The 17,531-nt window shown below is 37.6% G+C and overlaps 2 protein-coding genes across 14 annotated transcripts in view; one reads left to right on the forward strand and one right to left on the reverse strand.

Annotated features, from left to right (window-relative positions):
• meis1a (Meis homeobox 1 a) overlaps positions 1 to 17,531 on the forward strand; it is an 89,447-nt gene that overhangs the window by 17,035 nt on the left and 54,881 nt on the right. For 8 of the 12 annotated variants that reach the window (XM_087235066.1, XM_087235067.1, XM_087235068.1 and 5 more), the window contains exon 2: positions 15,882 to 16,016. The exons of the other annotated variants lie outside the window; for them this stretch is intronic. In XM_087235066.1, the coding sequence (XP_087091192.1) occupies positions 16,011 to 16,016 (6 nt within the window). In that variant the 5' untranslated portion in view covers positions 15,882 to 16,010. The remainder of the gene's footprint in view (positions 1 to 15,881; positions 16,017 to 17,531) is intronic. 12 annotated transcript variants of the gene reach the window in all.
• The window catches only part of spred2a (sprouty related EVH1 domain containing 2a), a 30,407-nt gene that overhangs the window by 8,447 nt on the left and 4,429 nt on the right, over positions 1 to 17,531 (reverse strand). For both annotated transcript variants that reach the window (XR_015477007.1, XM_087237762.1), the window contains exons 2-4: positions 7,680 to 7,863; positions 6,161 to 6,329; positions 6,009 to 6,073 (exon numbers count right to left, since the gene is read on the reverse strand). Coding sequence is in view for 1 of the 2 variants with exons in the window: in XM_087237762.1 (XP_087093888.1) it covers positions 6,009 to 6,073; positions 6,161 to 6,329; positions 7,680 to 7,863 (418 nt within the window). In the remaining variant the exon portion in view is untranslated. The remainder of the gene's footprint in view (positions 1 to 6,008; positions 6,074 to 6,160; positions 6,330 to 7,679; positions 7,864 to 17,531) is intronic.

Below are 17,531 nucleotides of genomic sequence, written 5' to 3' on the forward strand. Positions count from 1 at the left end.
GGGATAACCAATTTAACAGGAGGATCTCTGGAGAGCAAAAGCACGAAAAGAAGAGGAAACACAAGGCACAAATTGTGAGTCTGTATCATCTGACGGGGCGATAGTAGATCATTCGCACGTGAGCAGCCAGTGTGCAGGTGAAGCTTTGCGCGCATGCATCTTATATTTGAGAGTTTGCGAGCAGTTTTGTCCATGAACAGAGGAAACGTGTGAACAAAAATATTTGCCTGCTCGTATTACATGAATGAGCTCTCGACTTGTAATACTGTGCTTACGATATTTGTCGGTGAAATAACGCCATATGCACGCACAGCCATCTCGTGAATGTCCTGTCTTCTGCCATTTTCATCTATTTGCTTTTTTTCTGCTGCACCTTAGGGCTTAACCTTACTGCAAACCGGGCTGAGTCAATGGCCTCAGACCTCAAGCTCAGTGGCTGAAATCATTCCGGTTTGAAGTAAAAAGTTCCAATATCCAGAGGGAGATTAATAACAACACATGTGTATTATCACTAACCATGAACACGAAATAGAATTTACATGCTATATTTTTTATTTGTTAATGTCTTACGGGCGAAAAGTTTGTTGTAATGCACGTGTTACTGAATATGTACAGAGTAAAATATTACTGAAAATGTATTAGTAATGCCTTACACTACTGCGTTACAGGAAAAAGTAATACGTTACTGTAATACATTACTTTTGTAACGCATTACTCCCAACACTGACGCACAGCTGAAGCTCTGTGATTGGTCAGCTTGGCAGCGTTGACGAGTGTGGGCGGGCCGGGTGGGCAAAAACAAAAACAAAAAATTTGTTCATTAATCATAATCGAGGTAAAATGCTCAATTAATGGAGATTTTGATTTTAAAGCTTTAAATTAAATGTAAAACAATCATTTTCACCACCGGATAAACATTTTATTTCTAAAATCATCTGTAAAAATCTTTGAATCTAATACAGCAAATAAAAATTAAATACATTTTAACTTGACTTTATCCAATGCTCAGATTTTTTGTGCTAGAAATGCATGTAAATTAGTGCACGCATACGAAATTCCTCATTTCCATATTAAAACATTCATTCATTCATTTTTCTTCGGCTTAGTCTATTTGTTAATCTGGGGTCCCCAAAGCGGTATGAACCACCAACTTATTCAGCATATGTTTTACTCAACGGATACCCTTCCAGCTGCAACCTAGTACTGGGAAACACCCATACACACTCATTCACACACAGACACTATGGACAATTAAGTTTATTCAATTCAGCTGTAGCGCATGTGTTTAGACTGTGGGGGAAACCAGAGGAAACCCACGCCAACATGGGGAGAACATGCAAACTCCACACAGAAACGCCTACTGACCCAGCGGAGACTAGAACCTACGACCTACTTGCTGTGAGGCGAGCCACCGTGCCTCCCACCACATTACAACATAACATCCTATAACCCGCATTTACTAATGCAATCAATCAACTGGAGAGGTATGCTAATAACTGTTAGTTAGTGTTTTTCACCCTGTTCACCTGCAGTGTCTCGCCTTAATTATAACTAGGCTCCAGAGGGAAATAAACACCGCGCCAGAGATGTGTGTGTGTGCGTGCGTGTGTGTGTGTGTGTATAAACAGAGCTGATAAACAGAAACGGATCTGAACAGAAGCATTTGTGATGTTCCACAGCAACACTGCATGGGTCATCCAGCTTGCCCTTTGACCCCGGAGTCTGGCTGTGTGAGGTTTGTGTAAATGAAGTGCTTGAGTACTATCATCAGCACTATTATCTCTGACCTTCAACCCCTGAAATCCACACTGTCTCCTTCCTGTGGCTCTTCCTGGAGCCGGAGCTTAGAGCCAGCAGTGTGTGTGTGTGTGTGTGTGTGTGTGTGTGTGTGTGTGTGTGTGTGTGTGTGTGTGTGTGTGTGAGCATCTGCTTTAAGAGTTGACGGAGAGCCACAGGGCCATCAATAACTCTAGACCCTATGTGTGTGTGTATGGAGAGATGATTGCAAACACAGCTCGCCTCTCTCCAGTCATCTGGCTCCTTTCTTCTGCAAAGGCTGAAATCTAGTCTGCACTGCTAAACACTTTTGTTCACTTTACAGCACAGATCTGGCAGCTGCAGCATCAGGCTACCATGTGACACTAAAATATAGTAATAAACATTAACTACTACACAATATAATGTAGCATAAACACCACAGTATAGATAGATAGACTGACATAAGAAGAAACACCCTTGTTAAAACAGGATATATGCAGGAATCCTAAAGGTAATTTCAATACAATTTGAGAACTTTTTAAAGACCTTCGCAGAATATTTTTGGAGCTCATCGCCACTTCAAGTTCTAATCATTATCAAACCTTTAACTTAATAATCAGTTGTTAATCAACAGTTGTAGTTAAATAAATGAATGTAGCACAACTACGCAACAGAACTCAGATAAGTTCGGAAGAAACAAAGCTTGAAGTAATTAATTACGCGATTGTTTTCAGCAACCGGCTTCAGCCACTGTTTAAACCCATCTTTCTCCAACCAGGAGTACGCAACTTACATTTTCCCATTTTGCCGTTTGTTTCACTTTATGCTTTCGCTACATGTGAAGAGCGTCACATCACCTTCCTCCGTTGGTCGCAAATTACCTGTCATCACCCAGACGGAGTTGCTTGGTAGGACGCACCTTGCCCCGAACCAATCGAGTGGCTCGAGCGCGTTGTTGTTAATATTAGGAGTAAATAAAAATATTTTTTTATTATGCTTTTTTGAGTCAAACACTTTGGACGATGCTTGAACAAAATTTAAGACCTCGTAAAAACATGATTAATACTTTTAAAAAACCTTTTAAGGGCCTTAAATTTCTCATAATTGATTTATCAACTTTAAATACTTTTTAAGACCCCACGGACACCCTGTAAAAATGTAATCAAAGGTGATTTGGATTTTTTTATGTTTTTAATCAGAAATTCTTACAAAAAACAGACTTTTAATTACATTTTAACATAAAAGTACATTTACAGTCCTAGTAATGCATAGTTTACAGTAGCTCACATTATTTACTATAAAAATACATTTGAACAACTTTTTAAACTTCTGTTGACATGTATTGAGTGTGTGTGAGGGATTTACACATTAAATTTACAAGAATCCTAAAAACATACATATATGGTTTGGTTAAATATAAATCATAAGATTTACCTAAATTTATTACAACTTATTTAACATTTTTACAATTGTTTTTCAGAAAAATGCATGTTAAATATACAGAGTGATACATTACACAGATACACAATCTAATTAATAATTTATAATTATTAATTTATGATTTAGCAGTTACTACACTGCCTGACAAAAGTGGTGTCATCGATCCCTGTTGTAAGAGCAACAAATTATAGCCTGACTTCTAGTTGATCATTTGAAAAAGTGGCAGAAGGTGGATTTTTCTCATAGATTAACAATTTCTCAAGATTTCTCATAGGTATCAGTCAAGATTGGTTAAGTTAAAATCATGGTTTGGGGTTCAGTTTGGGGGCATGCAAGAGATCTGCAGTGAACGGCAACATCAACAGCCTGAGGTATCAAGACATTTGTGCTGCCCATTACATTACAAACCACAGGAGAGGGCAAATTCTTCAGCAGGATAGCGCTCCTTCTCATACTTTAGCCCCCACATCAAAGTTCCTAAAAGCCAAGAAGGTCAAGGTGCTAAAGGATTGACCAGCCCAGTCACCAGACATAAACATTATTGAGCATGTCTGGGGTAAGATGAAGAAGGAGGCATTGAAGATGAATCCAAAGAATCTTGTTGAACTCTGGGAGTCCAGCAAGAACGCTTTCTTTGGCATTCCAGATGACTTTATTAAGTTATTTGAGTCATTGCAGAGAAATGCACAATCAATCATATTTTATTTTTGTAAATAAGCGTAATCCAGAGGCCCTTGCCTTTCATATAAGCCACTTCTGATACCAAATGATCAACTAGAAGTCGAGTTATTATTTTTTGTTCCTAAAACTTGGATAGGCGACAAGACTTTTGTCAGGTAGTGTATGCTACCTGTTTGGGAAACACACACTTAACCAGCATAGATGGCTAGACGGATAAATGAATGGATAGAAACATGAAATGTTAAGTGTGCATCAGCAACACACATACTAAATACATACAGAGTTGTGTATGTAATGTCTGGATGGAAATGTATTTGTGGCTGTGCTAATTATCACTTTAGACTTTACCTCAGCAGAGGGAATTAGACATCCAGCAGCTGCTGTCCATTCTCAACCTACCACACACACATCCAGTCTCTCTCTCTTTCTATTTTTCTAAACTTAGGAGCGACTGACTACTTTGATTAGTAATAATCAGTGTCTGGCTGGGCTTGTATGAATAGCTGTGAGTCATGAACTTCTAAAGTTAGCGATTAGCGGAACAGAACTGCTGCGCGGCTGTGACAAACACCTAAAGCCTGAAGTCGAACTGAAAGAAACACATTCATGATTCTTAACTCTGAATATAACCTTGACTTTCTGAATCTGTGTGTGTGTGTTAGACGGACTCTTCTATGTGAAGTCTGTGGTGTGGCATTGTTTTGTTGAAATAGGAGCAATAGGAGGATGAAAGGGAGCAAAGGTCACTTCCTGAGTACAGCACACACACACAAACACACATTACAAAATCAGCCTTTAGAAAAAAAATTATGTCAACTGACCCATTATTAACATCTATTCTCAGAAGCGGGATAGATAAATGATTGAACAAAGAAATGATAATAATAGCACACTGTTGATATATTATATTCAGAATATAATCACAAAGAGTTTTGCTGGTTCAGCATTATTATACACTACCTGACAAAAATCTTGTCGCCTATCCAAGTTTTAGGAACAACAAATAATAACTTGACTTCTAGTTGATCATTTGGTATCAGAAGTGGCTTATATGAAAGGCAAAGGCCTCTAGATTACACTTATTTTTACCAAAATAAAATATGATCAGGCCTTGATTTTTAATTATTTAATTAGGACAGTAAGCTCTAACTTTGCTTAGACAAAAGTCTTGTCACTTAACAGAAATAATGTCCAGTATAGAATATAAAGTCATGATGCAGTGGAAAAAGAATGAATAATGTGTATGACTCCCATGAGCTTGGAGGACTGCATCTATAGATCTCTGCAATGACTCAAATAACTTATTAATAAAGCCATCTGGAATAGCAAAGAAAGCTTTCATCTTCAATGCCTCCTCCATCTTATCCCAGACATGCTCAAAGCCTATCCTGCAGCACCTTGACCTTCTTTGCTTTCAGGAACTTTGATGTGGAGGCTGAAGTATGAGAAGGAGCGCTATCCTGCTGTAGAATTTGCCCTCTCCTGTGGTTTGTAATGTAATGGGCAGCACAAATGTCTTGATACCTCAGGCTGTTGATGTTGCCGTCCACTTTGCAGATCGCTCGCACGCCCCCATTCTGAATGTGAATGTAACCCCAAACCATGATTTTTCCTTCACCAAACTTGACTGATACCGGTGAGAATCTTGGGTCCATGGGTTCCAATAGGTCTTCTGCAGTATTTGTGATGATTGGGATGCTCAACAGATGATTCAGCAGAAAAATTGACCTTCTGCCACTTTTCCAAATGATCAACTAGAAGTCAAGTTATTATTTGCTGCTATTAAACTGGGATCGATGACAAGACTTTTGAAGGGTAGTGTAAGATTTGAAATGTTTTGATAAGGTTAGGATATTTATGAATGAATTCAAAATGTTTAGATGAACCACTTTGATTTGTTTCATTCATTATTTAAATGTGCAAAAACTATATTTGTTATATTGAAACAATTTGAGCGAGAACATCTTGTTTTTTTATAATTCTGGATACTCTGAATTAGGATGATGTGAACAAACTAAGTTTGAATAAACAGCACATTTTTTGACTTTGTTGTCATGTTCATAATTTGCATATACCGCCATATATCAGATTTCTACATGGGTAAAAAAAAACATTTATCAGCGACTCACTGTGAAAACATCATCATCACCCAGTTCGGCTTCGTTCTGCAGGGTGGAGGAAGAAGTAGTGGAGCCTGCAAAGTAAAAAAAGAAACATGTTATAGCTTTAGTCAAAACATGTCAAATAAACCATAAACACAACGTCCTTCTGGTTTCCTCACCCTCAGTGAGGTCCTCGATTGCCTTCCTCACGCCGCGATCAAACGCTCGAGCGTCAGCGGGACTCTGGAACGACAGACCGCACTTCCTGTTGTCCACTCGCCAGTGATGGAAAGTGGGCGTGGCTTTAGTGTAGACCAGATCTTTCTTCAGAAAGCACTGCAGGATCATCTGCTCAACATGCACAGACAGCGTTATCGGGATTGATGCTTCATGTTTTTCAACACAGGCTCATCCTTAATACGTGATTCTGGCTCTGTTTATGTAGATCCTGAAATGCTTTCCCATGTTTTAATGCACTTTTCTGTTGCACCATTTTTGTCGGTATGTGAATCCGGCTGTAAACTGAAATGAATTGCTACTGGTATGTTTCATTGCATTTTTAGTAATGAAATGTCAACAAGAGGGTTTGGAACCACTTGAGTGAGAGCAAACAGTAGGGTTGTCCAGATCTGATCATGTGATCATAAATCGCACCCAATCACGTGGATTCAGACTTCGTTAACTCCCAATCAGGAATCGAACATGTGTGTGTGTGTGTGTATATATTTATTTATTTCTCATTATTTTGTTACACATTAATAGCTATGCGGTGACACAGAGTCAGACCTTTTTCTTGACTTTATACAGCAATGCATGCAGCATGACATACCTTTGTTGCAGAGCTATTAGTTAAATGCCGGCAAAGTAGAACACGGAAGCAGCTTGAAGCGGAAAACGCTAGCATGTCTACGGTCTGGAGTTAAAGTTGATAATAAAGTTGATGACGAAAACATTGCTATAGCAAACTGCGAGACGTAAACCTGGGTTGCCTTCCGGGTATTTTAAGTTGAGGTGCGATTTGTTTTTATATTAGATTTTTTTTTTGTATATTTACTGTTGCACCAAAGTCTAAAAGTGAAGAATTGATGTTAGGTATTACTTGATTGTTCAAGCTAGCTCACAGACGTGCTCTGTTTGTTAACAGAGTTGTTGAATGGTAAAATAAGGTGAATTAAATAAATAAGGAACATACTGGATCTGTTTCTTTGCTCTTCGTTATTCTTTTTTTATATATATTATAGAAGTATCGGGTTAAGTTTCGGTATAGGTAGATACTCAAAATCAAATGACTCTAACTCGGGACATCCCTAGTAAAATAGTGAGTATATTAACTAAAGATCTTGTTCCCTGAAAATATTTAGTAAATTTCCTACTCTAAATATATTAAAACTCAAAAAAATCTTTTGATTTGTAATATCCATTGCTGCAAACATAATTTAGGCAACAGTAAAAGTGATTTTTCTCAATATTTAGATTTTTTTTAACCCTCAGATTCTAGATTTTCAAGTAGTTGATTCTCTGCAAAATATTATACAAACCATACATCAATAAACAGCTTATATAGCTTTTTTTTTTTTATTGTATTACACTTACGGCCGTGGTTTTGCAGTCCAGGGACACATGTCAAGAATGAGCCTAGATTGTGTGTGTATTTTTATTAACCATTCAATGGACACCAAACCACACCAATTTTCTTACCTGCTTGTCTTTGAGTCTCTCTCCGAATATAAGAAATCCGTTCCGTCCCAGGAGCTCCAGATCAGCCGGGACCACCTTACAGACGCCCACCCGACTGAGACCTCCGCCCTCCTGAGCCAGCCAGCCGCCGCTAGACTCATCCCTCGTCATCACCACAGCTTTCACTCGCACTATGTAACTGTCACTGCAGGAGAGACAGACAGACAGATGTTCTCATGTGGTTCGGTGACAAATAAGAATGCACAAGATGATTAAAGGAGGAAATCTGCTCTAAAACACATGTGACAAATTCTCAGAAAAAAAAGTACTCTTTTGTGTTCTTTTTGCTTTCATGCATGTTATTGTTCTCCATAAAATGCATTTTTTAATAAAAATTCAAATTTAACGACCACAAATTCCAAGCTGTGCATTCATCAAGCAAGAAATAAACACATTTTATACTTTATAAGTGTACAGATATCATCTATTTCACAACTTACAAGAGTAAAAATATTTTTTACCAACTCACTTTTGTAAATTTGACTCCCACTTTATATTAGTTGTCCTTAACTACTACACTACCAGACTGAAATCTTGTCGCTTATCCTAGTTTTAGGAACAACAAATAATAACTTGATCTCTAGTTGATCATTTAATATCAGAAGTGGCTTAAATGAAAGGCAAAGGCCTCTAGATTATGCTTATTTTACCAAAATAAAATATGATCATGCCTTGATTTTAAAATGTTTATATTAGGACAGTAAGCTCTGACTTTGCTTAGGCAAAAGTCTTGTCACTTAATAGAAATAATGTCCAGTATAAAATATTATGTCATGGTGCAGTGGAAAAAATGTATATTGTGTATGACTCCCATGAGCTTGGAGGACTGCATCCATACATCTCTGCAATGACTCAAATAACTTATTAATATATTAACATATACTATTATATATAGACTTATAATTAAGTCATCTGGAATGGCATAGAAAGCGTTCTTGCAGGACTCCCAGAGTTCATAAATATTTCATCTTCAATGCCTCCTCTTCATCTTACTCCAGACATGCTCAATAATGATATTGTTTGGTAAGTGGACTGGCCAATCCTGGAGCGCCTTGAACTTCTTTGCTTCTTTGGTTTGTAATGTAATGGGCAGCACAACTGATCAACTAGAAGTCAAGTTGTTATATGTGGCTCTTACAACTGAGATCAGTGACAAGACTTTTATCAGTTAGTGCTTGTACTTGCATCAAAAATAAATTCAATGTATGTACTGTGTTCATAATGTGTTGTAGAACACTTCTGGTGCTCCTGAGGTGGGATACGGTTAGGGTTCGGGGTAGATTTGGTGGTATGGTTAGGTTTAAGGGTGGGTTAAGGTGTAAGGGATGGTCAACAGGTTAATTAAAGGTTTAATTACAGAAATTAATTACAGATGTGATTACGTGTAGGTATTTAAACAATCATTATTACAATGTAAAACATGTATTTACGTAATAAGAACATTGTAACAAGTGATTAATTTCATTGTAAGTACATATTAGTTAAGGTCACATCATAAAAAGTGGGACCTAAATTTGTTATTGCATTTAAATCCATGTGAAACCTTGTCATGAAAAGGTCAAACTCTCCAACATACAGCATGAAGATAAAATATTAGACAAAAAAAAGAAATGTAATAATATCAACACAATCTCACGGGGATTGGTAACTTTTTTATTTGGTGGCTAATTCGTAAGAATTCGTACGATCTTATTCGTACAATTTAGTACGATTTGCTCTTCCCCCAATTACAGTTGGGGTTAGGGGTGGGGTTAGGTGCCACGCCTCCTTTTTAAAATCGTACCATTTCATACGACTGAACTCATACGAATTCGTACGAATTAGCCACTAAACTGGCAAAACGTAAAATACTTACAGTTTTTCTCGTGATATCAGGCTGAATAATACCATGATAGAAATTAATAATACCATGATAATGTTTAACATTCAGGATATAAACCTCCCTCCCCTTGCCAAAAAACAAAACGTTTCATCACTTAATATTGCCAGAAACATCCCATTTGTCATTTTAACATGTGAAAGTACATCTTCCTTTTTATTTTATAAAAATAAAAAGTCATTCTAAAGCTTGGTGATATAACTATATATATGGAGTGAAATATATCATCTATCATTAAAGATTTGACTTCATACTGTGGTATGGGTATATATTTAAGTAGCACAATATTAAGTTTTTGATGCTTTAGATGAGAGATGAAGATACTTTGTACTTTTCATTGTACTTGTTAGAAATGCTAACAAGTACTTGTAATTGTTATGAATGTACTAATAACTAATGCTAATAAATGTCTATAGACAGAGACAGGCAAGATTGCATCCGCCAATATTATAATGCTCTTTTTTTATCAATTAAATCCATCAGCACATTGGATATAGCATTAAGAATCTCCAGGTTTACTAGAGAAGTGCATAAAGGCATGTTTTTCCTCGAGGTAAAATAAATAACAAGTTGCCAAAACAAGCTAAAATCTGTACTAAAACACAACAATAATTAAAACATCGGTTTTAATGACAGAATTTTAAACAAGTGACCAGGTGACAAATATCAGAATTGACCAATAGTTGTTTATTGGGTATAAAAACACACTGACTGGTTCATCCTCTATTAACCTAAATAATAAAAACAACATAGTGATGTATAGATATGCTTGACCTGAGAGTCTGTGTTTAGTTCAATTTAAAATAGCTGAGCAAATATTCCAGTATCTAGGCAGAGTCTCCTGATTGGCCACAGACTTGATGATGATGATGATGATGATGACATCATAATCCATCTAAGCTGACAAACCATCAACTCTGCATTGCAAATAAGGCTTCTATTGAAATCTTAAAGAGGATGATGTCCGTTATGCTAATGACATTGTTTAAAGACAGAGTTAGGATGCTGAACCCATTTTTACGAGCAAAATAAGACAGACGGTTTAACAAATGCAAAACCTGGAATGAGGATTTCTCAGAACATCATTTACATACTGTCTGCTGCAGAGCATGGGAACGCCGATAACAGTCTCACCCTAGCCTCGTATTAATGGTGGAATAAACATCAGAACAGACTTGCTTTACAGCTCATGTCTAAAAGATTGTTTTAAAAGTGTTCAAATTGAAATTCTCGTTGCCCTAATATCTCTGTAATAATAGAAAAAGGCAAAAGATTGAAAAATAATAATATAAATAATTACATGAGGAATAATAAATATTGGCGGCGCGGTGTATCAGTGGTTAGCTGGTTTTCCCCACAGTCCAAAAACATACGCTATAGGTAAATTGAATAAACTAAAATGTCTGTACTATATGAGTGTGTGTGTATATGTGCATGGGTGTTTCCCAATACTGGCAAACTTTATTTGACATAAATCCTATGTCAAAAGATTGAAAAAATAATAATAGAATTAAATCAGGGATAATATAAAATGCAGAATTTTCTGCAGCCTGATGTAAAAAGTTGAACTGATGTTTATACTACAAAGCTTTTAGCCAAAAATAGGAAACTTTTTATGCAATTTGCTTACTTGTTTACACGGCAACAATGGTACTGCAATATGAAAATTGGTAAAATGGACGTTTTTAAAAACACTTTGTCGCATCCGTGAAAATTTTATTTTATTTTATTTGCTTGTTTATTTTACAGGGACAATACACTAGACATTGTTTTACAAAGATAACCGTTGTTGTGTACATAGGGCATATAGCATAAAGCTAATTTGCAGCCCTCGTCCCTGGCTAGGCTTTACATTAAAAAAATTTAAAAATAATAATAATAATAAAGAAAACCGGCAAGAACAAAACACAATAAGGCAAACATGTACAATATTTACAGAGCCATAAACATAAGATGCAAGTCCATATGGATAAAGAGAAATGTAAATGGGACCAAACTGAAAGAATAATGCTTAATGTTCACATTGCTGTAAAGATTTCAACCATTCTTTCAGCTTTACAGAAAAAACTGGAAGTTCTGATTGTAACTTTAAATGAACAGGCATGGCATTCCATAGATGTGAACCTTTTACTAAAAAGGATGACTGACCCACAGCGGTTCTGCATCTGCGGATTCTACAATTCCCACTTACTGCCCCTCTAGTCTTCGCCCCATCACTACTGAATTTATTTATTAACTCACAAACTACTTTAGGAGCAAGACCATGTATACACTTAAACATGTTTTTTAAAAACGAAAACTTTAAAAAACTATCAAAACTTAACAAATTATATTTTTTAAGAATTTGACAATGGTGCCATCTTATTGGTTTCTGATCCATTACTTTTAAAGTTTGTTTGTAAAGAGACATTTCAGGCTTAACAACTGACTGGGTTGCTTGACCCCAGATTATTGCACAATAAGACATACGTGAAAATATCATAGCATGCACATATGCCATGTGTGTGCAAAGTTTACGGAGGTGTGTTTTGGTTTGACCTTTACAATTTTATTTAAATATTTGTGTTTCCAAACTTTTTATAATCCCCCAAAACTTAAGTGTTTGGCTACTCTTTGAACCTAGATTCCTCTCATTATAAATGTATTATCCATTAATTGCTTTTATAAACTGTCTCTACATCTGTACAAAGAAACCCCCTTACCTTTTTATTCTCAAAAATGTTGATATATTCATGAACTCTTCGAAAGACTCAAGTAATTATATCTTAAACTCTTTCTTGCTGTAATGCTTTTAAACTTGTAGAATTTGCTGTGATTTATTTATATAACCATCTTTGTTCACATTGTGTCTTCTTTGCTTGCAGCTAGCTCTCTGCAGCTCTCACATAGTCGCCCACTGAGGCTAAGCAGGGCTGTACCCTGTCAGTACCTGGATAGGAGACCACATGGGAAAGCTAGGTTGCTGCCAAAAGTGGTGCTAGTGAGACCAGCAGGAGTGCTCAAACTGCGGTTTGTATGAGTCCTAGTGCCCCAGTATAGTGAAGGGGACTCTATACTGCTCAGTGAGTGCCGTCTTTTAGATGAGACGTTAAACTGAGGTCCTGACTCTCTGTGGTCATTAAAAATCCCAGGATGTCCTTCGAAAGGGGTTTAACCCCAGCACCCTGGCCAAATTTGCCTACTGGCCTCTGTCCATCATGGCCTCCTAACCATCCCCATATTATAATTGACTTTATCACTGTCTCCTCTCCACCAATCAGCTGTTGTGTTGTCTGGCGCAATATGGCTGCCATCACTTCATCCAGGTAGATGCAGCACATTGGTGGTGGATGAGGAAATTCCCCCCAATGTGTAAAGCACTTTGAGTGACCAGAAAAAGCAAGCAATTATTCATATTATTATTATAAATACTTTGAAAATGTTATTTCATTCATCATTCATTTTCTTTTCGGCTTAGTCCCTTTATTAATTCGGGGTTGCCACAGCAAAACGAACCGTCAACTTATCCAGCATATGTTTTACCCTTCCAGCTGCAATCCATCTCTGGGAAACATCCATACACACTCATACACTACGGACAATTCACCTGTACTGCATGTCTTTAAACTGTGTGGGAAACCGGAGCACCCGGAGGAAACCCACGCAAACGCGGGGAGAACATGCAAACTCCACACAGAAACGCCAACTGACGCAGCTGAGGCTCAAACCAGCGACCTTCTTGCTGTGAGGCGACAGCATTACATACTGTGCCACCGCATCACCCTAAATGTTATTTTTTGCATAATAAAAAAATATTTTTAAACAGTTTACAGAGGTATAAATCAAGGCAAGCGTAAACAAACACAACATCAGCGGAGTAAATGATAGTATTGTTGTTGCACAAGGGTTGCGACAACTGCACTCTCGGAAATAAAGGTACAAAGTCTGTCACTGAGGACATACGTTTTTGTACCATACAGATGAACATTAGTACTTTTAAGATTCACTTTTGTATATTTAAAGGTCGGGTAAAGTGTTTTAAAATGTGCATTTTTATTCGGTTTGACGTAATCTTTAATGAAAAATGTTGAGAGGGTGGGGCAGAGTGACTCCTCCCCATTTAAAAAAAACAGCCAATCGCATTTTGTTTTATCACAGCTCTGCCAATGAGAGCCCTTGAGCTTAAGCGCAACAAATGAATAGCGTCTTAATGGGGACGGGACACGTCAGCTGCTAGAAAGTATTTGATTGGTCAAGATTTGATGAGAGGTGATGTGAAAAAAATCGTTTACCAATTTAGGGGGAAGTGACATTTGTTTTATATGTCACTGTTTTGACGCACTCTAGCAACAGACCGAAACTAACACTGGATTCACGGGACCTTTAAGTTCCTGTGAGGTACACATTAGTACTTTTAGGTATTAATATGTACCTTAAAGGACCTGTTAGGAAGAAAAATGTACCTTTAGAAAAGGCACCGTCCCAGTGATAGATTTTGTACCTACATTTCCTAAAGTGTGGTATATTTTGAAATGGTACCGAGTCCTTTGTTGTCTTATCTCGCACTAATTGTTCAAGATGTTGTGTATTGAGTCTGCGGAGCGATTATATGTAAACGTGAAAGTGACTAATTCACAGTGTACACAAAGCAATGACTTATGCAGATGCCATAGCAACCATTGTCTCCCACACACTGAACAACATACAAAGGGGAAAATGCTTCATTCCGGTCTTCTTTCCAAAACTCAATTCCCATCGCAACTGCCCTCACACTTCCAGCGAGTGGTTGGCTCGGAAATCAATCCCTATCCTTAACCGTAAATCCATCGGAACTAAACAGGAACCAGCAGAGAGCTCATCTGGACTGACTTTACCTCAATGTCACTCTCTCAGATATTATTGACCCGTAATGGGACTGCATATAGGTCATGCTGGTCTGATCAATATAGATCCCATTCCTCCCCTCCCAAACGCCTCTTTCCCAGCACCCAGAGGCTGGAGAGGGCATCCGGGTCTGAGGTCTGCGTTCACGTGAGCACACACACACCTTCAGGCTACATTCATTACCAATGGCGAGCCACTGGTTTGCTCAGCACGTTTTTGAGGAACATTCCAGTCCAACAAGCACAAAGCTTTCTAGGGTTTCCAGACAACTCTGAAATGTTCAACACTTTTAAGGAATAGGTCAACCAAGGAAATTTTTAACGCTCCCAGTGACTTATATTCAGACACAATGAACCTGAATTTTCCGGTTCATTTTGGATAATGGTTCTTGAGTGACAGCGAGAGCAGATATGCATTGTGGTGAAACAAGACCTTGTGACCCAGGGGTCATATGCAATAACACACAGGAAGCAGTGAGAATAAGGACTGACCAATGCAAAGCCCATCAATTGTAACAAAAAAAAAGTGCCCCACAGAGTTTAATATAGTAAAGTAGCTTAAAGCGTTGATATACACTACCGGCCATAGGTTTTAGAATAGTACTATTGTTATTCTGCTCATTAAGCCTGCATTTTTTTACAAATAGAGCAAACACATTACAAATTTTAATTGTTTTTACTATTTATGATAACTGTTTTCTGTTTGAATATAGTACTAGTGAAATCAAAATGTGCAATGTTTATTTTGCTCGCGCATATTTCTTTTTCTTTTGGTGAATGATTAATCTGTTCTAATCTAGCTTATCTAGTTAATCTACTGAAAAAAGGTTTGTTTTGGTAACCTTCAATCAAAGTCTGATCAATTGCTTCTGCGTTTGGGTGTGGGGAGTCCTTCTTTGATGTCAGTTTGATGCTTAAGTCACAATATTCTTAGCCACGCCCCTTTTACCATACAAGGAAATTAATGCGCCAAAAGAAAGCCCCGCCCCCTACTCAATGTTGCGTTTCCGTCTGAAGTGAATCAACATATTGAAATAAAAGTCTCCGCAACATCCGCTTCAAGCTGACTTTTTAAAATGTAATTTATCCAACCCAGACTCATTCCTAAGACATACCCCTATATACATTACTGGAGAGTACCAATACGCCCTAAGAGCTACGTTTTTTTGCAGGTTTTGTTTTCACGGATCCACCACTGTGGCCACTGTGTAAACTTTTTGAGATCTCAAATTTCTCTCACGAGTGCTGTATGCGCCTGCTGTTTTCGCGTTAATCCACCAGATGCCGCTGACGACTGACTGACTTATCCCTCCTCCTTCTCTAAACCCAACCGACAGTTTTAAAAAGCAATGCAGAAAAAGAAAAGTCCTCACCTGATTTTTACCACGTTCTCACCCTGGTATTTTTTGTCTTTTGTTTTAGTCTAACCAGCTTTTTGGAACTGTTCTTCGCCAGACACGAACCCTGTCGTCATGGTCAACTCCTCTCTGCGTCTCAAGTCCGCTGAAGTACAAGGCGAGCTACTGGTTAAACAGCGGAAAAGACATCCAAATGGGGGTAGGCGTACAGCTGGTAACGGCATCATACCACCCCGTATCATTCGATTTAAAGACTAAATGCAGCCATATGTACCTCTGGCTACATAATTCGTAATATCCAGAAATGTATATGGGGCTATGTTTTCAGAACGAGCCTGTGATGGAACACAGTCTTTATTAACGTCTTTATTTTGACATCCTTAAGCACGATGCAAGTTCATTTGACTGGAGTGCCACATTGACAGCCACATCAATTTTAATAGATGCTTTTTTTAACTTTTCACTTCTGTAATTTTAGCGATATGTTAATTTGTTTCTTAAAGTAAAGCAAAAAGCATATGATCGGCAGGGTCAGTTGGCATTTCTGTGGAGAGTTTGTATGTTCTCCCCATGTTCGCATGGGTTTCCTCCGGGTGCTCTGGTTTCCCCCACAGTCTAAACACATGCACTATAGGTGAACTGGGTAAGCTATATTGGCCATAGAGTACGTGTGTGAAAGAGTGTGTATGGATGTTTCCCATTAATGGGTTGCAGCTGGAAGGGCATGCGCTGCGTAAAACATATGCTAGATAAGATGCCGGTTCATTTCACTGTGGCAACCCCAGATTAATAAAAGGACTAAGCGGAAGAGAATATAATATTGGTAAAACAATTCAAACCTCCACCAATCAAGCAACGTGTGTCACACAAAGAAGATGGTTTGTTTTCAAAAGTGTTTAAAATTAAGTAAAAAGCATTGGAAGACTGTGGGATCAGTGATAAAAAGCCTTATTCACTTTGCAACTGTAAAGCAATGTGGGTCAGTCATTTAAATAGTTGTTTATATATCAAGATTATACGTTTCAAACTTACAATATAAAACTCCAGTTCCTGGTCCCTGGGCAATAATGGTTTAGAGCAGGGGTGTCCAAACTCCAGGAGGGCCGGTGTCCTGCATATTTTAGTTCAGACCCCAATCAGACACACCTGAACAAGCTAATCAAGCTCTAGTTATACTAAAAACTTTCAGGGAGGTGTGTTGAAGGAAGTTGGAGCTAACCCATGCAGGACACTGACCCTGAGTTTGGACACCCCTGGTTTACACTAAACTAAAAACAAAGATATGCTTAAGTAAAAGAGAAGTATGTGACCATGGACTACAAAACCTATTTTGTTGCACAGGTTTATATTGAGCAATAGCTAAAAATGCATTGTATGGCTCAATATTATAATTTCTTTCCTGCCAAACATCATTATGATATTAATAAAAGTTCATGTTCCATTTCAGATATTTTGTAAATATTATAAATGGTAACATGCATTGCTGCTGTCACTTCATTTACACAATTTTAAAGGTGATTTTTTTCAGTATTTGATTTATTATTTGAACCCTGAAATTCTAGATTATCTAGAAGTTGTATCTAAGCCATATATCGTCCCATCTTAACAACCCATATATCAATGGAAAATGTGTTTAATTAGCTTTTAAGTAATGTATACTTTTTTTTTAATTGACACTTGTGACTGGTTTTGTGCACTCAAAGAAAAAAATAGC

Source organism: Danio rerio, chromosome 1 (genome assembly GCF_052040795.2).
Source record: "Danio rerio strain M-AB ecotype USA chromosome 1, GRCz13ab, whole genome shotgun sequence".
NCBI lineage: Eukaryota > Metazoa > Chordata > Actinopteri > Cypriniformes > Danionidae > Danio > Danio rerio.